Here is a 20,756-nt window from a genome sequence, read left to right as displayed (position 1 = left end):
GCCGCCGCAGAGAGCGAAAGATCCTGGGAGGGGCCACGGCCGCTGTGGGCGTGGCTAGCAGGCGGTCCGCCTCTGCGGGAGCAGCGTCGCGGGAGGAACAAGAGGCGGCTGTGGGCGGGGCTGGCGGGGAGTCCTTAGGGCACCGTGGGCGGGGCGTCATGGGAGGAAGAGGAGGTGGCTGTGGGCGGGGCCTTCGGACATCGTAGGCGGGGTGTCCTGAGCGGAAGCAGAGGTGGCTGTGGCGGGACGTCCTGGGCGGAAGAGGAGGTGGCTGTAGGCGGTGCTATCGGAGCCTCCGGGGAGGAACAGGTGGAATCTGTGGGCGGGGCCTTCGGACGCCGTGGGCGGGCACCCTGGGCGGAAGAGGAGGGGGATGTGGGCGGGACTGGCGGGAGGTTTGGCGCCGTGGGCGGGGCGTTCTGGGCGGAAGAGGAGGTGGCTTTTGGCCGGCCGTCCTGGGGGAAAGTGGAGGGGGCTGGGGGCGGGGCGGGCGGGGCCGTCGGGCGCCATGGGCGGGGCGTCCCGGGCGGAAGAGGAGGAGTCTGGGGGCGGTGCTGTCGGGCGCCGTGGGCGGGGCGTCCTGGGCGGAAGAGGCGGTGGCTGTGGGCGGGGCGGGCAGAGCCGTCGGACGCCGTGGGCCGCCCCCTGGAATTCGGTCCCCGGCCGCTGTAGGCGCTGACGCCCGGCGAGCGTGGCCGGTGTCGGAGGTGCTCGGGTTTCCGACCGGCCGGTCCCAGCCGTCCTCGCCGCCCGCCGCGCGCACCGAGCGCCATGGCCCAGCCGCCGCCCGACGTCAGCGAGGACGAGTGTCTCCCTGAGTACCGCCATCGCTTCTGCCCCGACCTGCTCCGGTGAGGGCGGGGGGGGATGGTCCCGGGGCGGGGCCGGTGCGGCCTCTGCGGAGGTGGCGCGGGCGCCGCGGGGCGCGGGGTCGCAGGTGCTCTGCGCCGCTTCGCTCTGTCTGCCGCGTCCCGTGTCTGGGTCAGGGGCTCCGGGTGGCGGTCCTGGGCGGGGGTCAGGGGCCGCGGCGGGGCGCTCGTCTGTCTTCGGAGCCGCGCTCAGCGGAGGACCTGATGACGCGTTCCGGCAGGCCCCGTGCCCCGCGCGGGCTTGGACTCGGGACCTGGGACGCAGTCCGGCTCCGCCGCCGAGCCCTCAGGCGCCCGGTAGCTCGTAACTCTCTGAGCGGAGACCCAGAAGCCGGGGGATGCGGGCTTGAGGAGGGAGCGTGGTGCTGCCTTGCAGCCCGCCCTGTTCCTGGCCGGCAGCTCGGGCGGTGGGAGTGCGCCGTGGACCGGGTCTGCAGGGATCGCGCTCTCGCTCGCTCTCTTTTTTAATTTCACGGTTTTTATTCTGACTGTTCCTTTTTATTTTTTTAAATTTTAAGTTTAAAAATTTTTTAAATTTCAAGTAATTTATCTTTTAAAATTTAAATTCAGTTAATGAACATAGATTGTATTATTGGTTTCAGAGGTAGGGATCAGCGATCAGTCGTCTCATAAAACTCCCAGTGCTCTTTGAATCATCTGCCTTCTCTGTCCATCGCCCGGATACCCCCTCCGCCCACCACCCTCCCCTCCAGCAGCCCTGTTTCTTTACTGTAGTTAAGAGGCTCTCATGGGTTGTCTCCCTCTCTGAGTTTCTCTTGTTCTATTTTTCCTCCTCTTCCCCACGATCCTGTTGTTTCTTAAATTCCACCTGTTAGTAAGATCATATGGTCGTTATCTTTGACAGACTTACTTCACTTACCATAATACTCTCTAGTTCCATCCACGTTGTTGCAAATAGAAGATTTCTTTTTCTTTTTTTTAAAGATTTTATTTATTTATTTGACAGAGAGATCACAAGTAGGCAGAGGTAGGCAGAAAGAGAGAAGGGGAAGCAGGCTCCCCGCTGATTAGAGAGCCCGATGAGGGCTCGACCCCAGGACCCTGGGATCATGACCTGAGCCGAAGGCAGAGGCTTTAACCCACTGAGCCACCCAGGCGCCCCTACACATGTATTTTAAAGATGTGTTTATTTTAGGGAGTCTGCACACACACGTATGTGTGCATGCATGAACAGGGGTGGGGCAGGCAGAAGGAAAAGGAGAGAATCTCATGCAGACTCACCGCACACAACCCTGAGATCATGACCTGAGCCAAAATCAAGAGTCAGAAGCTTAGCTGACTGAGTCACCCAGGTGCCCCATGTATTTAAAAACAACATGGAAGTCTTTGTTTTTTATTTTTATTTTTTAGATTATTTATTTATTTACTTGATACAGTGCACAAGCAAAGGGAGCAGCTGGCAGAGCGAGAGGGAGAAGCAGACTTCCCAAGGAGCAGGGAGTCTAACTCAGGCCTCGATCCCAGGACCCCAGGATCATGACCTGAGCTGAAGGCAGTTGCTTAACCAACTGAGCCACCCAGGTGCCCCGGAAATCTTTGTTTTTTAATGGAATATTATGCCACTTATATTTATGGCAATTAATGACATAGGGATTTTGTTTTTTGATGGCTGTGTAATATTCCATTGTGTGTATGTGGACATCTGGGCTCTTTCCATACTTTGGCTATTGTGGACATTGCTGCTATAAACACTGGGGAGGAGGTGCCCCTTCAGATCACTACATTTGTATTTTTGGGGTAAATATCCAGGAGTGCAATTGCTGGGTCGTAGGATAGCTCTGTTTTTTCACCTTTTGAGGAAGCTCCATGCTGTTTTCCAGAGTGGCTGGACCAGCCTGCATTCCCACCAGCAGTGTAGGAGGGTTTCCCTTTCTCCGCATCCTCACCATGTGCCATTTCTTGATTTGCTAATTCTGACTGGTGTGAGGTATCGTCTCTTGGTCGTTTTGGTTTGTATTTCTCTGATGGCGAGTGACGTGGAGCATTTTTTCATGTCTGTTAAGCATTTGTATGTCTTCTTTAGAGAAATGTCTGTTTGTGTCTTCTGCCTATTTCTTGGCTGGATTATTTGTTCTTAGAGTTAGTTTCTTTCTTTTTTTAAATTGTCGTAGAGAGTAGGAGTGCACGAGCAGGGTGAGTGGCCAGCAGAGGGAGAAGCAGACTCCCTGCTGAGCAAGGAGCCTGATGCCTGCCAGGCTCAGTCCCAGGACTCTGGGATTATTACCTGAGCAAAGGCAGATGCTTAACCAACGGAAGCACCTAGGCATCTGTGATAAGTTCTTTATATATTCTGGATACTAACCCTTTATCTGATAAGACGATTGCAGATATTGGTGCGCTTGGGTGGCTCAGTGGGATAAGCCTCTGCCTTCTGCTCAGGTCATGATCCCAGGGTCCTGGGATCGAGCCCGGCATGGGGCTCTCTGCTCAGCAGGGAGCCTGCCTCCCCCTCCCCCACCGTCTGCCTCCCCCTCCCCCACCCCCTGCCTCTCTGCCTACTTGCGATCTCTCTGTCAAGTAAATAAATAAAATCTTTAAAAAAAAAAAAAAAGGTTTGCAAATATCTCCTCCCATTTTGTTGGTTGTCTTTTGGTTTTGTTGACTGTTTCTTTGGTGTCCAGAAGCTTTTGATCTTGATGAAGTCCCAGTAGTTCATTTTGGCCCTTGCTTCCCTTGCCTTTGGGTATGTTTCTAGGAAGAAGTTGCTGCAGCTGAGGTCAAAGTGGTTGCTGCCTGTGCTCTCCTCAAGGATATTGATGGATTCCTGTCTCACATTGAGTTCTTTCATCCATTTTGAGTCTCTTTTTGTGTGTGGTATAAGGAAATGGTCCAGTTTCATTTTTCTGCATGTGGCTGTCCAATTTTCCCAACACCATTTGTTGAAGAGACTCTCTTTTTTCCACCGGACATTCTTTCCTGCTTTGTTGAAGATTAGTTGACCACAGAGTTCAGGGTCCACTTCTGGGCTCTCTGTTCTGTTCCACTGATCTGTGTGTCTGTTTTTGTGCCAGCACCATGCCGTCTTGATGACGACAGCTTTGTCATAGAGCTTGAAGTCTGGAATTGTGATGCCGCCAACTTTGGCTTTTTTTTTCAACATTCCTCTGATTATTCGAGGTCTTTTCTGGTTCCATATAAGTTTTAGGGTTATTTGTTCCATTTCTTTGAAAAAAATGGATGGAATTTTGATAGGGATTGCATTAAATGTATAGATTGGTTTAGGCAGCATAGACATTTTCACAATATTTGTTCTTCCAATCCATGAGCATGGAACGTTTTTCCATTTCTTTGTGTCTTCCTCAATTTCTTTCATGAGTACCTTATAGTTTTCCGAATACAGACTCTTTGCCTCTTTGGTAAGGTTTATTCCTAGGTATCTTACGGTTTTGGGTGCAATTGTAAATGGGATTGACTCCTTAATTTCTCTTTCCTCTGTCGCATTGTTGCTGTAGACAAATGCAACTGATTTCTGTGCATTGATTTTATATCCTGACACCTTACTGACTTCCTGTACAAGTTCTAGCAGATTTGGGGTGGAGTCTTTTGGGTTTTCCACATACAGTATCATATCATCTGTAAAGAGTGATACTTTGACTTCTTCTTTGCCAATTTGGATGCCTTTAATTTCTTTTTGTTGTCTGATTGCTGAGGCTGCGACTTCTAGTACTATGTTGAACAGCAGTGGTGATAATGGACATCCCTGCCGTGTTCCTGACCTTAGCGGAAAAGCTATCAGTTTTCCCCATTGAGAATGATATTCGCGGTGGGTTTTTTATAGATGGCTTTGATAATGTTGAGGTATGTGCCCTCTATCCCTACACTCTGAACAGTTTTGGTCAGGAAGGGATGCTGTACTTTGTCAATGCTTTTTCGGCATCTGTTGAGAGTATCATGTGGTTCTTGTTCTTTTTTTTATTAGTGTGTTGTATCACGTTGATTGATTTGCGGATGTTGAACCAAACTTGCAGCCCTGGAATAAATCCCAGTTGGTCGTGGTGAATCATCCTTTTATTTTTTTTTTTATAAAGATTTTTATTTATTTATTTGACAGAGAGGGGGAAGCAGTCTCCCCGCCGAGCAGAGAGCCCGATGCAGGGCTCGATCCCAGGACCCTGAGATCATGACTTGAGCCGAAGGCAGAGGCTTAACCCACTGAGCCAGCCAGGCGCCCCTCCTGGGGGGTTTTTGATGACTGCTTCAATTTCCCTGCTGACTGTGGGCCTCTTCAGGTTTCCCTTTCTTCCCGGTTCAGTTTTAGTTGTTTCTGTTTCTGGGAATGCATCCATCCCTTCCACATTGACTAATATGTTGGCGCACAGTTGCTCATAATATGTTCTTGTAATTGTTTGTATTTTTTCGATGTTGGGTGTGATCTCTCCTCTTTCATTCATGATTTCATTTATTTGGGTCCTTTCTCTTTTTTTGTTGACAGGTCTGGCCAGGGGCTGTTCAATCTTTTAATTCTTTCAAAGAACTGGTTCTTTGGTTTCCCAAAGAACTGGTTTCGTTGATTTGTTCTACTGTTCTTTTGGTTTCTATTTCATTGATTTCTGTTCTGATCTTTATTATTACTCTTCTTTTGCTGGCTTTAGGTTTTATTTGCTGTTTTTTTCTCCAGCTCCTTTAGGTGTAGGGTTAGGTAGTGTATTTGAGATCTTTCTTGTTTCTTGAGAAAGGCTTGTATCACTATATGTTTTCCTCTTGGGACTGCCTTTGCTGTATCCCAAAGGTTTTGAACAGTTGTATTTTCATTTTCATTTGTTTCCATGAATTTTTCAGTTCTTCTTTAATTTCCTGGTCGATCCATTCATTCTTCAGTAGGATGCTCTTTAGCCTCCATGGATTTGGGTTCTTTCCAACTTTCCTCTTATGACTGAGTTCTAGCTTCAGAGCATTGTGGTCTGAAAATATGCAGGGAATGATCACAGTTAAGACCTGATTTGTGACCCAGGACGTGATCTATTCTGGAGAATGTTCCATGTGCACTAGAGAAAAATGTGTATTCTGCTGTTGGGATGGAATGCTCTGAATATATCTGTGATGTCCATCTGGTCCAAATGTGTGATTTAAAGCCCTTGTTTCCTGGTTGATCTTCTGATTAGATGATCTGTTCATTACAGTGAGGGGTTGCTAAAGTCCCCCACTATTATTGTATGGCTATCAATATGTTTCTTTAATTTTGTTATTAATTGGTTTATATCATTAGCTGCTCCCATGTTAGGGGCATAAATATTTACAACTGTTAGATCTTCTTGTTGGACAGACCCTTTAAGCATGAACAGTGTCCTTCCTCATCTCTCATTATAGTTTTTGCCTTAAAATCTAATTTATCTGATAGAAGGGTTGCTACTCCAGCTTTCTTTTGATGTCCATTAGCATGGTAAATTGTTTCCCGCCCCCTCACTTTCAATCTGGAGGTGTCTTTGTGTCTAAAATGAATGTCTTATAGATAGCATATGGATGGGTCTTGCAGGTTTTTCTTTTTTTTTCTTTATTCAGTTTGATATCCCTTTTGATGGAGCTTTTAGTCCATTTACATTCAGAGTAATTATCAAAAGATAGGACTTAAGTGCCATTGTATTACGTGTAGTTGCTGTTCCTGTAGATTGTCTCTGTTCCTTTCTGGTCTTTGTTACTTTTGAGCTCTCCCTTTGCTCAAAGGATCCTCTTTAATATTTCTTGTAGGGATGTTTTGGTGATCATAAATTCTTTTAGTTTCTGTTTGTCCAGGAAGGTTTTGATCACAACTTCTGTTCTGAATGACAGCCCAGCTGGATAAAGTATTCTTGGCTGCATATTTTTCTCATTCAGCCCTGAATAGGTCATGCCAGTCCGTTCTGGCCTGCCGGGTCTCTGTGCATAGGTCTGCTGCCAATCTAATGTTTCTACCCTTGTAGGTTTCTCCCTCTTGTCCTGAGCTGCTTTCTGCAGATGTTGACTTACTTTTATTGATTTTGAGGGGGGGCTTCCCTGCCTCCTGGACTTGAATGTTGGTGTCCTTCGCAAGATTGGGACATTGGGACATCGGGAGCTATAATTTGCTCCAATATACCTTCTATCCCTCTCTCTTTCTTCTTCATCTGGGATCCCAATTATTCTAATCACTTATCTCTCAAATTCTCCCTTTGTGGTCCAGTAGCTGTTTATCTCTTTTTCTCAGTTCCTGTATTCGCCATCATTTTGTCTTCTGCATCACCGATTCTCTCCTCTGCCTCATTTACCCTAGCAGGTTAGAGCCTCCGTTTTTGGTTGCATCTCATTAATAGCCTTTTTGATTTTGACTTGTTTAGATTTTAGTTCTTTCATTTCTCCAGAAAGGGATTCTGTAGTATCTTTGCTTGTTTCAAGCCCAGCTAGTATCTTTACAGTTGCTATTCTGCATGCTCATTCTGGCGTCGTCTGATGCCCACGCTGATTAGGTCCTGGCAGTCAGCACTGCCTCTTGTTCTCTATTTTGAGGTGAGTTTTTCTGTCTTGTTTTTCTGTGCAGAGAAGAAGAGATGAAGGAGAAAATGAAATGCTAAAATGCCAAGAATGATCTCAGAGAAATATATATTAAATAAATCAAGAGACCCAAAATCAAAAACAGAGAGAGAATATCATCAGACAGGTGTAGAGAGCTGAGCAATACACTGGACCCTGTGTGTATTTTGGTCCATTTCTTAGAAAAGTAGGGATCTATCTCTTTATTTTTTTGTTTTTAGTTTTTTTAAAGGTTTTATTTATTTATTTGACAGATCACAAATAGGCAGAGAGCAGGCAGAGAGAGAGGGGGCGGGGAAGTAGGCTCCCTGCTGAGCAGAGAGCCCGGCATGGGGCTTGATCCCAGGACCCTAGGATCACGACCTGAGCTGAAGGCAGAGGCTTTAACCCACTGAGCCACCCAAGCGCCCGGGATCTATCTCTTTAAAGCGCCTCCTGTTTTCTTAGGGACAAAGTGGCCTTCATCACAGGTGGTGGCTCTGGGATCGGGTTCCGGATTGCTGAGATTTTTATGCGGTGAGCTCTCCTCTGTGTCCTCTGTGTTCTCCTACCCCCTGAAACTCACTCCACTTTGCATGGACTCTGCTGGGTCCCTGGGCAAGATGCTGCTGGGTGGTAGGAACTGCTCTAGGCAATAGGCTGTCAGAGAGCATCTGAACGGGGTCACATGCTTTCCCGGAGGAGGCAGGACTCTGGGGTCTCCTCCTAGAGGTTAGTTGAGACTGTGGCTCTGGCCTCAGCACCCCCACTTGTACAAAGAGGAAGGGCTCAACAGGTTGAGGTAACTCTACTGCCAGGCTCCCTGGGGTTTTGCCAAGCCAGGGTTGGGGTGAGCCAAGTTGACCCCAGCAGCGTGCAGAGCACAGTGTCTCTTGAGACGTGAGATTTGTGAGCTGATGTCCATGTCAACCGCTTGTGACCCCCACCCAGGAAAGGGCCAGAGTTAGATTGGGTTGGGGGAAAGAGAAAGCCTGTTGATATCCTAGGGACCCCTTCCCAGTTTTCTCCAGGCCCCCACTTTTCATACCAGAGGGGTAGGTCTCACTAGATGAGATATGGGGTTTCATCCGTCACAGGTGGATTCATTTTCCAAGCTGGTGGCTTCGTGCATGTTGCTTCTCTGAGTGGAGTGTGGCCAGCTGTGCTGAGGGTCATTTCTCGGGTTAGGTGGGATCTGCTTAGCAGGTGGTAGCTGCTGGCCTTCGTGTGAGACTGAGTTTGTCAGGAGGTGAGGCAGGGAGGGGACCCAGCAGGCCCCATGCAGATGCCGGGGCCGTGCATCCGAGGCTCCCAGCTGCTGCCGCGTTGCGCAGGTGCTACTGGGGGCAGGGCCACCCCATGCTAGAGAGACCCAGACAACAGACCCCAGGGTGGGCACCACTCAGCTTTGCACAAGCCCCTATGCTCTCTGCAGGCTGTGCCTTTGGCCCTGGGCTGGTGCTTCAGCCTGAGATCCTGGGGGAAAGGAGCTCCGCCTAGAGCAATGGGCGCGAGGCCCCCTGGGTGTGTCCCTGGCACCTTGGTGCCCCCACACCTGCCCTCCGGCACCTTGCCCCCCTCACGCCTGCCCTCTGGCCTTGCAGGCATGGTTGCCACACGGTCATCGCCAGCAGAAGCCTTCCAAGAGTGTCGAAGGTGAGGGGCCTCTCCTGCGTCCACCACATCCATGGGTGGCTCTGGGAGGCCCTGAGGCCCAGGTGATGGTGACACCAAAACCCGGTCCCGCAGCAAACAGGCAGCTTCGGTGCAAGTGCCCCCCAAGGGTGCCCCCGAGTCTTAGGACGTCTCCTTGTTGGGAGGAGGCCCTGGTTGAGTGGGCGGTTCTGTGGCTCCGAGAGCTTTTGAGGGAGGTTTGCCGGTCACGTCCGCCTGGGAGGAGACTCTCGCCGATGCCACAGCTGGTCTCTGGGCCGGGTCCAGAAGTCACCTGGAGCTGCCGTTGACCCATGACCAAGGACCAGTGGCCTGGAGGGGGATAGGGAAGGAGAATCCCAGGGAGAGGGGGAGAAAGTGGCCCCTGGGGGCTCTGGCCCCACAGAGTGGCCACTTGCCAGCTGTGCCTTCCCAAAGAGGGGTCCAGCAGCAGACCCTGGCTTTCCAGCACCGTCTGGCCACATCACCCTCATCAGGCTCAGAAGCCACTGGGCTGCTGCCCGCCTCTCTTTCTGCCTGGGTTCTAGGCTGCTAGAAAGCTGGCTGCCGCCACCGGCCAGCGGTGTCTCCCTTTATCTCTGGACGTTCGGGCTGTCCCTGCCGTCACAGCTGCTGTGGACCAGGCACTGAGGGAGTTCGGGAAGATCGACATTCTTGTCAACTGTGAGTGGCTGCTGGGTGACGCCCAGGGGCTCCTCATGGGTGGGCAGTACCAGACCTCCCTGCTCAGGGGCCTCAGAACTCCTGTTCCAGGTCCCAGGCTCTGTCTGGGTCAGTGCGGTCATGGCCCAAGTGGAGATCCTAGGAGTCTGAGCACTCTCATGGCCCAAAATTCTCCCTTTAAAAAGAATAAAGAAGAAATGGGCAATTTGTTTAGCCGAGTTTTAGATTTACAGGGAACTAGACCAGCTGGTACCTAGAATTCCACGTGTCCGCACACACAGCGCCCCTTGGTGTGGACAGCTCCGTCCGCTGGAGTTGATGTCCCGGTGGGGTCTGTGCTGCTAACCACCAAGGTTCACACTTTGCTGAAATTCCTTTTTTTTTTTTTTTTTTTTTAAGATTTTACTTATTTATTTGACAGACAGATCACAAGCAGGCAGAGAGAGAGAGGAGGAAGCAGGCTCCCTGCGGAGCAGAGAGCCCAACTCGGGGCTCGATCCCAGGATCCTGAGACCATGACCCGAGCTGCAGGCAGTGGTTTAGCCCACTGAGCCACTCAGGCGCCCTGAAATTCCCTTTTAAAAGCAGAGGGTGTGCTGGTTTCCTGCAGCTAACAGGCACCGTGAGCGGAATAGCTTAAAACAGGAGAAACATGTCCTCTCATTCTCGTGAGGGCACAAATCCAAAACCAAGGTGTTGGAGGGTCCCGGGCAGGGTCTGTCCCGGGCCTTTCTCTCAGCTTCTGGTGTTGCTGGCAGTCCTCAGCGCTCCATGGCCTGGGGCCTCTCTGCGTGGCCTCCCCCATGCGTCTCTGTGACTTTTCTGCTTTTCTTAGGAGGACACCAGGCCTTGGATTGAGGCCCCTGACCCTGGGTGACCTCTCTTGACTCGATTGCATCTGCAGAGATCCTGTTTCCAAATAAGGTCACATTCACACACACCAGGGATTCGAATTTTAGCATGTGTGTGAGAACTATTATGATTGTTGTTATCATTTAAAGATTTCATTTATTGACGAGAGAGGGAGCATGCGAACATGAGCAGGGAGAGGAGCTGAGGCACAGGGAGAAGCAGACTTTCCACTCCTGTCACTATTATTATTATTATTATTTTTAGACGTAGGGAGGAGAGAGAGTCTTAGGGAGGCTCCATGCTCCGTGCAGAGCCCGACCCGGGGCTCCGTCTCACAGCTGAGCTGAAATCAAGTCAGATGCTTAATCGACTGAGCCCCCGGGTACCCCCTCTGCATTTGTTTCTGACGGACATAGTTCAACCCATGATATCCGTCCTGCCCCGTCCTTCAAGAGGTTACTACCCAAGTGCTCCGGCCCCTTCCCTGTCCAGTCTGGACCACCCTGAGGGCCCATGTGTCCTAACTCCCGGGGCTCGGACGCTAGCCGCTGTCTTCCTGGCCCTGCAGGTGCAGCCGGAAACTTCCTGAGCCCCGCCAGCGCGCTGTCCTTCAACGCCTTCAAGACCGTGATGGACATCGACACCTTGGGCACCTTCAACGCGTCTCGTGTGCTTTATGAGAAGTTCTTCAGGGTGAGTGTCCCTTCTGCGGGAGCCGTAGCCTCTGGCCGTCCACTCACTGCACGCCCCCTTGTGTTCCAGGACCACGGAGGGGTGATCGTGAACATCACTGCGACGCTGGGCACCCGGGGGCAGGTGCTTCAAGTGCATGCAGGCTCGGCCAAGGCGGCTGTGGGTACGGGCACCCCCTCTGCTCGGCTTGCCTGGGCTCCCTTGGATCCCTCCCCTGCCTGTCCCTGGGAGCCGGTAGTGTGCTGGCGACGCTAGGCCCAGCGGTGTGGCCCTGAGCCCGGCTCACAGCTGAGCCATCCCGGAACCTGGAACAGCCCCGTGTCCCCCTCATGCCTGCCCGTCTTCTCTGCAGATGCAATGACACGGCACTTGGCTGTGGAGTGGGGTCCTCAGAACGTCCGTGTCAACAGCCTCGCCCCCGGCCCCATCAGTGGCACAGAGGGCTTCCGGCGGCTGGGTAAGCCCCTTGGCGAGCCCCGTGCCCCACAGTGCCTCCATGGGACCCTCTCCCACCCGGCTGGGACAGGCCCAGTTGAAGGACCGCTTCCTCATGGCTCCCAGGGCCGGCAAAGAGGTGGTCTTCAAGCCAAGTCTTGGCCGTTGCTGGGGAGCACGCCTGTGAGAGACTCGTGGTCGGCCAGACGTGGGCAGCTGCTCCTTGGAGATAGAGGCCGCAGAGCCTCTGGCCTCGATACACGAGCCACACACAAAGGCGGGCACCCATTAGGGCTTCCAGGACCTCGACAGAGTGTGCGTCAGAGCTGTGTGCTGGCCCCGCCGCCATGGCCAGACCTTGCCTTCCCGCTCTGCCGGGGTAGGGCTAACTGCCCGCAGCGTTCCTGGGTGTGCTTTAGGGAGAGCTGGGCAGAGGAAAGTGGAGCGCTTGGGGCCTAGGGCTCACGGGACTGAGCCTCCTTGTGCCCTTCCAGTCGGCTCCCAGGCCGGTGTCGGCACGAAGACTCTGGCCATCCCCCTGCAGAGGCTGGGCAACAAGACAGAGGTCGCCCACAGTGCGCTGTTCCTGGCCAGCCCTTTGGCATCCTACGTGACGGGCGCCGTGCTGGTGGTTGACGGCGGGGCATGGCTGACGTTCCCCAACGACCTCAAGTTGCTGGCAGACTTCGCGTCCTTCTCCGCTAAGCTCTAGGTGATGTGCTGCCCCACCTTCTGGGGGTCGCCCTGTCCCTGGGCCCCTTCCTGAAACTCCCATCCAGGGGGCTGATGTTCACTGTTTTGGGCCCTGATGTGTCTCCCCTGAACCCCTTGGGTATATTTTAGTACTGTTTTTGGGCACTTTTGGGTTTTGGCGACCCCAACAGACCAAACCGTATGTAGGGCAGGGCTGGGAGGGGCCTTCTTGAGCAGCTGAGTGGTGCTGGGAGGGGCCCGGCCCAACGGAGCTGCACCCCAGACCTCAGGTCTCCCTGCAAATCAGGACAGGCATGGCTGGCCTGCCGGGGATGCGAACCCTCTCTGTGGGAGCCCACTAGTGACCGCTGTGGAGGCCTGCGGGCCTGCTGGGCCGTGAGGAAGGGGGTTGCCATTGTTCTCCACCTTCCTCTTCTCTCCCACCAACCCTGTGCTGGGGCCGGCCTGCGAGGCCTGCGGACCCTACCTCTGAGCAGCCGGTTCCTCGGAAGAAGGCTAAGGATGTGGTTGGGCCCCTGAGCTCCTCTGTCCCCCAAGCCTCTTGGGTTCCCAGTGTGGGCTGGAGGCAGAAGCGCTGTAGGGCTGCGGCTGGCTCCTGTCCCGTCTTGGGTGGGTGCGGCGGAGGGACCCCCAGAGGCTCACAGCATACGGTCGCACCACGAAGCCGTGGTTGGAGCAGGTTTTCCCGGAGGCGCGTTTGTTGGCGGACACAGGTGAGGCTGAGAAGCTGGTCTTTGGAAGCTTCTGTGGTGTGGTTGCCCGCAGATATGTTCTCAGGGCCGATGGCATGTGGGCGGCCAGGCAGCGGGCGGGCGTGGGCCCCAGGCTGGCCCCTAGTCACTGGGATGAGGAGCACTCATCTCGGGGAGCTCTGGGAGACTGCAGAAGGGAAGACGGTGTCTGTCCCCCACGTCCCCCGTACCAGCGCCACCCAGAGGTGCACGGGGCCCGGCTGCCTGCCACCCTCTCCGGGCACTGCTGGGGACCCGCAGCGTTCGTCCTCCCCTCGACTGGCCCCTCAGGGGTGCCGTCCAGAGCGCGTGTAGGAGGCAGAAGCTGGTGCCCCTCGGTCTGCCCCTGTGACCTTGGCGTCTGCCGTAATTTCTGACAGGCCCTAGACGCCTGAAGCAAAGGAACTGTTGTGAGGGGAAGCTGGTCCGCCGTCTCCCGAGGACTTCTGGGATGGCTCCTGCCGTGCTCTTCGCGGGACTGCCTCCCACCGCCACACCGGACAGTCTCAGCAGCATCTCGTCCTCTGGGAACTCCGCTGTGTCCACATTCCCTCCCCACAGCCCCGTCTCCCGTGCTCCGGTGGGAGTGATCAGGCAGTGAGGCCCCTGGTCGCCTGCCAGCACCTGTGGATGTCTGTCAGGGGCACTGGGACATTCTGGAACTCCCTCGGGAGCTGGCCTGCAGTCTGTGGCTGTCCCCCCGGCTGCCCTGCCTGGCCTCAGCCTGGGAGGCCTTTGTTGTCTTCCTGCCTGTGTCCCCTGGGGGCCCTGTGGTGGCACTACTGCCTGGCTGCAGAAGGCAGGGTGTCCCAGGCCCCCGTCTTCCCTTCCTTGCTCTTCCGCTTGGGGATCTTACTCCACCAGGGAGGCTAGAGAAGCGTGTTTGATCCCTCCCACCCCAGGCCTGGCATCCTGAACCTCCTCGCCAGGGTGTTGGGCTACCGTGGGATCCCCTGGCTGGGGGCCATCCATCCCTCTCAGCCGTTGGTGACATGGACTGGGTTGTCCCCCCACCTGCCCTGGAGTCTGTCCTTTGCGGGGATATCCCAGGGGACTGAGTCCTGTGCCATTCGGGGCCTGACGTTCCAGGCCTCCAGCTGGCCCTTGTTGTCACCAGCACCCTCTGATTGGCCCAGAGGGGTCAGAACATTCTGGCCTCTCATTTGTTCCTTTGATGATCAGTCTTTCCCATTCGTGCCAGGACCTAAAGGAACCCCTTGGACCCTAGGATTTGTTTTCTGTGCTGTTTGTTAGAAGCTCTGAGGTGCCCTTGTACGGGAGGCGCTCCGAGCTGTGCTCTGGCCGGGCACGCGGCGCCCTCCTCCCTGTCTGCACCACCAGTTTGCGTTGTGCCGTTAAATGCATGTTCCTGGGGGCGCCTGGGTGGCTCGGTGGGCTAAAGCCTCTGCCTTCCGCTCAGGTCGTGGTCCCACGTGGTCCTGGGATGGAGTCCCGCGTCGGGCTTTCTGCTCAGCAGGGAGCCTGCTTCCTCCTCTCTCTCTGCCTCCTTGTGATCTCTGTCTGTCAAATAAATAAATAAATAATTTTTAAAAAATGCATGTCCCTAAAACACACTCTTTTTACTGTGAGACAGTTCACTGGACTTCGGGAAAGTGTGTAGAAGGGAAAGGAAGATGCTTTCTTTAAAGGAATCACCAGTGTGACCTAGTCATTTCGAGATGGGGATGCTTCCTTCCCGTCTTTTTTCTGTGAGTTTAGAAACCTCTTCCCACCTAGTCCTTGAAGCCCCCGTCCCCTGGCAGGTGGAGCCCAGCCTGCTGCAGGGAGAGGCTGTCTGCTTCCCGGGGCGGGGGGGGGGCGGGGTGTGCTCCGACCAGCCCGGTCCCCAAGGGGGCTACATGGCCCCGCGAGGTCCTGGTCTGCCCCCAGGCGGTTGCCGTTAGAGGAGTCTGAGGCCCGTGCCCCAGAGGCCATGCTCACGCGTCCCCTGTCCCAGGCCCTTCATTCTGCGAAAAGAGACTCTCCCTGCCTTCGAGATGCAGGGGGAAGGATGGCAGCTGCGAGGCCACCTGGCAGAGGGGGTCCCCTGCCCTTGGTACTTAAATGTGCTTCACGGGTTGCCTGGGGGGCTCAGTCACTCGGCGTCCAACTCTTGATCTCAGGGTCCTGAGTTCCAGTCCCACATGGAGCCCCGTGCTAGGCATGGAGCCCACTAAAAACAATAAAATAAAGGTGCTTCTCGTCATGGAGACCAGAACGGGCATCGAACCCAGCAGCAAGGCAGACAAATGGGTCCTTCTCAAGCTCCTGCGTGGAAAACCAAAGCAGAGAGAGTGGTAACAGGGGAGGTCGGCCAGTGAGAGAGAGAGGCTGTTGTGAGAGCTGCCAGGTTGGGCTGCCCTCTCCCTGAGGAAGGCCCTGGGGGTGACCAGGGGCATGGTGCCGGACATGCTGTGATGCCTGTGAGGCTTGGGTCTCACAGTTGAGGTAAAACCTGGTCTCACGAGGGGTCTGGTTAAGCAAGGCCGCCTTCTGGGAGCCCACAGTGGCTTTGTTCCAGGAGGACCGAGGCTGGAAAGCAGACTTTGATGACTGCCTCAGTCAGCTTCTCCAGAGAAACAGAACCAGCAGGAGATGGATGGGTAGATATGAAGAGGCTTGTTGTAAGGACTGGCTCCCATGACCGTGGAGTCCAAGAGCTCCCACCATCTCCATCTGCATGCTGCAGGCGCAGGAAAGCCACTGGTGACCGATGGCCTGAGAAACAGGGCTCTGGCAAGGAAAGATGGACATCCCAGCTCAAGCAGGGGTGGGGGGCCTTTCTGTTCCCCTGCGGCCATGAGCCGATCGCATTGGCAACACCTGCATTGCCGATGGCCGTCTTCAGGTGACCAGACCAAACGCCAGTCTCTTCCAGAAGTACCCAGAAACAACGGCTTGCCTGTGATGCTCAGTTGGCTGCGAGGTAGGTCCTCTCCGGTTTCCTGCACCAGCCCGGCTGTCCCTTGGGTCTAGGGCAGCTGCTGCGGCCTCCTTGCTCACAGGCACCAGCGGAGGCCCCCCCGGGCCTGGTGGTGAGGCTGCTGGGCCTCAGGTAGGGGCTGGCGTCCCAGCGTCCCAGCCCCGGCGTCCCAGCGGGGCACTCTGGCTCCGTGGCGGCTGGCGGAGAAGTAGCTGCTTCTCCCCTTTCACACAGGCCATCTCTCAATTCCCCGAGGGAATGCCCGGTTCTCTGAAAGGAAGGGTGACTGTCAGAGTTTTCTGAAACCTGAGCTGCGGAAGCCCATCGGCAGGCCGTCCGCCCCGGAGCTCCCCCTTCGGCGGGCGAGCCCCAGAAAAGCCCAGCCGAGGCCGAGGGCTACCCACCACCAGGAGGCAGCCGCCCTCCAGCCTCTCCCGCATCTCACCAGCGTCCGGGAGCAGATGCTCAGTGTGAAGAGCCCGCAGGCCTCAGCGGCTGATCCCGCTTGTCCGCCCTTTGGCGTCCTGAACCGCGCGGGTTTCCCCTGAGCCGTCCGTACGGTGCCCTGGACAGCCGGGTGTGTTTGCCTTGGTCTGTCAGGGAGCCGAGGAACCCTTAAAATTGTCTGAAATAAGGACGGCTAGTTTGGGGGAGTTTCTCTCTGCTTACTCCTCCTGTTCCATGGTAGCATGGTAAAATTCGACTGCGGCTGGCGTGTGGTAGCTTTGTCCTTCGTGTCACCTTGGAAAGGCGCAAGCACTAATGCTGGTTTCCCCCTGCTGGGCTTGTGCCACGCATCGCTGTCCCGGTGTCCATCTCTGGTCGCTCTGGTCGTTCACCTTGTCCCCTCCCCCCGCCACAGAGGGTCTGGCATCTGCCAGGGCTAGGCCACCCCAACGGCACAGGAAAGGTGGGAGAGGCTGAGGGAGACCTCGTCGCTCAGACACTCCCCAGCCGCCAAGGGTGCACTGTGCCCCTGCTTTGACCTAGCACCCGGCTGCGGACTGAGCCCTGAGCGCTGCCAACTCTGACTTCCAATCCTCTCTCTACCTTGACATCTGTACAGGGGGCTCTCTGAGTAAACTGGGAAGAGCCAGAAGACGAATCTCGAAGAATCCACAAAATTTGAGGCTCAGCGGGGTGGCTCAGTGGGTTAAAGCCTCTGCTTTCAGCTCAGGTCATGATCTCAGGGTCCTGGGATCGAGTCCCATGTTGGGCTCTCTGCTCGGTAGGGACTCTGCTTTTCTCCCTCATGCTCTCTCTTGGTCAAATAAATACATAAAATCTTTTTTAAAAAAATCTGAGGCTCAGCAGATGTTCCTCTGTCTGATCTTCATGTCGTTTTGTCCTTACTCTGTGGGTGAGAGCCAGCCTGCCGCCCAGCGGTCAGGACCCACGCTATGCTGCGTGTCCAGGGGAGGGTCCTGCTCGTTCCTGGCTCTGCACAGAGACTCAGTCTAGCTGCAGCTAGGCCCGGTGTCCTTCTGAGATGACTCCCATTACAGCCGTGGGCTCGGAGAGGGGCTGCTTCTAGAACGTGTGTGTTAGCAGACTGTATCCCATGTGGACCCTGACTCACCCAGCAAACTCACCAAAGTCTGATGTGCAGCCTGCCATGCTGATAACGTGTGCGCACACGCGTACTCCTTTCCTGTGACCAGGGGTCCTAGGGCCCCTCTCTGGTGACGCCCAAGGGCCAGTTGGAAGACGGCAGAGGCTGCCTGCTCTGATGCCCTGTCTACGTTCCCCCTCACATCTCAGGACTAGGGCTCTGCCCAACTCAGCCCTTCTGTCCTGGGGACCGTGGGAGAGACTGAACCTTTCCCCGGACTTCCTTTTTCCGGCTCATTCTAACTTGGTGCTTTGGTGAAACAGACCCACACCGACAGGGAATTGGTGCATTTCCTATTTCTCCGTGGACTCTGGCGCAGGTCTCTGTGAGTAGACCCATAGAACCTTGCCAACGGGTAGAGGAATCCGTAACTCTTTTTTCATGTATTTTGATTAAATCTTGCCTTAATTCTTCAGGTGACAAATGTAATTGGTGTGGGTTTCATTAAACTCGCAGAGGCTAACTTCACTGTCAAGTTTTGGAGTCTGAGGGGCACGTCCTCACATCCGTATTTCAGAGCATCTCATGGAGACAGTACCTGACAGGTATTTTTTTTTAAGATTTCATTTATTTATTTGATAGACAGAGATCACAAATAGGCAGAGAGGCAGGCAGAGAGAGAGAGGGAATCAGGCTCCCCGCTGAGCAGAGAGCCAGATGCAATGCGGGGCTCCATCGCAGGATCCTGGGATCATGACCTGAGCCGAAGGCAGAGGCTTAATCCACTGAGCCACCCAGGCGCCCCTCTTTTATTTTTTTAATTTAATTTATTTATTTGAAAGATTGAGCACAAGTGAGGAGAGGGGCAGAGGGAGAGGGGCAGAGAGGGACAAGCAGACCCCCCACTGAGCACACAGCCCAGCATGCTGGGCTTGATCCCAGAACCCTGAGATCATGACCTGAGCGGAAACCAGGAGTCAGACACTCAACTAGTTGAGCCATCCAGGCGCCCCAGCAGGGGTCTGATGAAGGCTGAGAGATGTCCATCGGAAATACACAGGATTACGTAATGAGCACCGGGTGTCTCATGATACTGATCACTGACCTCTACCTCTGAAACCAGTAATACACTGTGTGTTAATTGAATTTAAATAAAACAACAAAAAATATACGGAATTAACTTTTAACTCATCCTCCACCACACAATAATTTGGACAATTTTTACACAGTGGGAGAAGGATGATGGCAACTCTGGAAAGTACGACCTGAGGCCACAAAAACAAGTTCTGAATCCTGTACAACCCTCTCCCTGCTGGCTCCTCATGCCCATTTCCTTGGCCACGGTCTTGGCCCTGGGGGAGAGGGGGTGGGTGCAGATTGTGGGCTACAGGGTGCTCTGGGCAGGGCGCTACTGGCGAGGCCTGTCCTCATGGGAAGATGGGAGCAGGTGCCCGCAACTTCAGAGGGAAATGTTCAAGTAAGAAAATCACCCAAACCCGGGCTGAGTCAGGAGGAGTTACATTGTGCTTTACAAACTGATGTTCTATTTTTACTCTAAGAAATGTACTTTACTAAATTTGAAGGTGACAAAAAAAATCCTTCCCCACCGAATAAAATATCAGTAAACACAAGTGGGGCTCTGTGCTCTCACTGACAGGACGCTACTGGGGAGAGTGTGATCTACACTGAAAACTGGCTCCCTTCTGGGTGTACTTACCGAACACAAAATGTTAATTTGGTTTTCAAAATTGTAATTTACAGGGGCGCCTGGGTGGCTCAGTGGATTAAGCCGCTGCCTTCGGCTCAGGTCATGATCTCAGGGTCCTGGGATCGAGCCCCGCATCGGGTTCTCTGCTCAGCGGGGAGCCTGCTTCCTCCTCTCTCTCTGCCTACTTGTGATCTCTCTCTCTCTGTCAAAAAAAAAAAAAAAAAATTGTAATTTACAAGTCTTTGTCCCAGGGCGCCTGGGTGGCCCAGTCCTTTGAGCATCCGGCTCTCAATTTCAGCCCAGGTCATGATCTCGGGGTCCTGGGACTGAGCCTAGTGGCTGTTCTGTGCTCAGCAGGGAGTCAGCTTGTCCCTCCCCTCACTCCTGCTTGCTCCCTCTCAAGTGAAAAAGTAAACATTTGGCCTGAAGCTGTTGTTTATAGCTTGACTGACGCATAGCTGACAGGCGCTAAATTGCACATACGTAAGGTGTATGATTTGAGGCGATCTGACCTCGGTCTGGAGCCATGAAAACACCACCACAATCGCCCATTGCCTGCATTAGTTCCCTCCCACACTTTGTTAATCGCCTCTCATCTCCACCTGCCCCCTTGTCCCCAAGGGACCTGGCCAGGGTGACAGCTCAGGGCCTGGGAGGGCAGGGAAGAGACCAGCCAGAAAGAGACCCACCAGACTGGGTGGCTGTGGGAGAAGAGGCTGCCCAAGGAGGACGGGAACCAGCGCTCGACTGAGAGGTGGGGACAGGAGGAAGGGGCACTGGTCCCTCTGCTGCGTCTGGGACCCCTTTTTCTGGGGCACCAAGTTAGGCTGTTCGGTGTTCCCGCTCCTTCCTCACCCTGGCCCCATCAGAGATCTGTGGCAGATGCCTTCTTCGCCTGGAATAGAGCTCGGCCTCTCTCCTGTGTCCATCTCCAGGCCACCTTCACAGCCTTCCTGGGATACCCCCTGTCCCACAGTGCCCTGCACGGGGCTCCCACTGGACCACTGGCTGGCTCCTGCCTGGGCCTTGAGCTCTGGGGTGCAGGGCTAGCTCGGAGCACCGATGTGCAGCCCAGCCTGGCCTCCAGTGCTCATGAGGGAAGGACCCCTTGGGAGGGGGTCTTCTCCACACCCCAGGAATCTGCCTCCCAATTCTCTGATCTGGGTTCTCATCATCACCCCACTTTAAAAAAATTAATTAATTAGAGAAAGTGTGCTTGCACACCGGACCCTCAGCTGTCTGAGGGACATGAATCCAGTCCTCTGCTGGTGTCAGACCTGATTTTTACTCCGGTTGGCGACAGATGGTACCTTTGCTCATCTCCGTGATCACCGATGGGGTCCAGCCTCCATCTATGTGCACATGGCCACCTGGGCTTCCTGCTCCAGAACTGCTCACTGTCACTCATCGCTCTTTTTTCTCCTGGGTTGCCGTTCTTGTGTTTTTTGAGGAATTCTTT

The 20,756-nt window shown here is 54.3% G+C and overlaps 1 protein-coding gene across 2 annotated transcripts; it reads left to right on the top strand.

Annotated features, from left to right (window-relative positions):
• The first annotated feature begins 607 nt into the window (after positions 1–607).
• DECR2 (2,4-dienoyl-CoA reductase 2) lies at positions 608–14,605 on the top strand. 2 transcript variants are annotated; one of them, XM_045993595.1, is made up of 9 exons: positions 609–851; positions 7,821–7,889; positions 8,957–9,008; positions 9,554–9,689; positions 11,110–11,234; positions 11,304–11,397; positions 11,587–11,691; positions 12,164–12,381; positions 13,495–14,605. In XM_045993595.1, exons 1-8 carry the CDS (start codon positions 772–774, stop codon positions 12,379–12,381), a joined length of 879 nt encoding a protein of 292 aa, XP_045849551.1. In that variant the 5' UTR covers positions 609–771; the 3' UTR covers positions 13,495–14,605. The 2 variants fall into 2 exon arrangements, with proteins under 2 accessions (XP_045849549.1, XP_045849551.1); XM_045993593.1 differs by having other exon boundaries at positions 608–851; positions 11,110–11,397.
• The last annotated feature ends 6,151 nt before the right edge of the window (positions 14,606–20,756 follow it).

The sequence above is a fragment of the Meles meles genome, chromosome 21 (genome assembly GCF_922984935.1).
Source record: "Meles meles chromosome 21, mMelMel3.1 paternal haplotype, whole genome shotgun sequence".
Lineage (NCBI taxonomy): Eukaryota > Metazoa > Chordata > Mammalia > Carnivora > Mustelidae > Meles > Meles meles.
This window is presented reverse-complemented; position numbering and strand designations above follow the sequence as displayed.

Coding starts and splice junctions, on each gene's coding strand:
- DECR2 (XM_045993593.1), top strand. CDS start 772: ATGGCCCAGCCGCCGCCCGACGTCAGCGAGGACGAGTGTCTCCCTGAG. Junction 7,890..8,956: donor ATTGCTGAGATTTTTATGCG/GTGAGCTCTCCT, acceptor CTGGCCTTGCAG/GCATGGTTGCCACACGGTCA. Junction 11,692..12,163: donor AGAGGGCTTCCGGCGGCTGG/GTAAGCCCCTTG, acceptor GTGCCCTTCCAG/TCGGCTCCCAGGCCGGTGTC.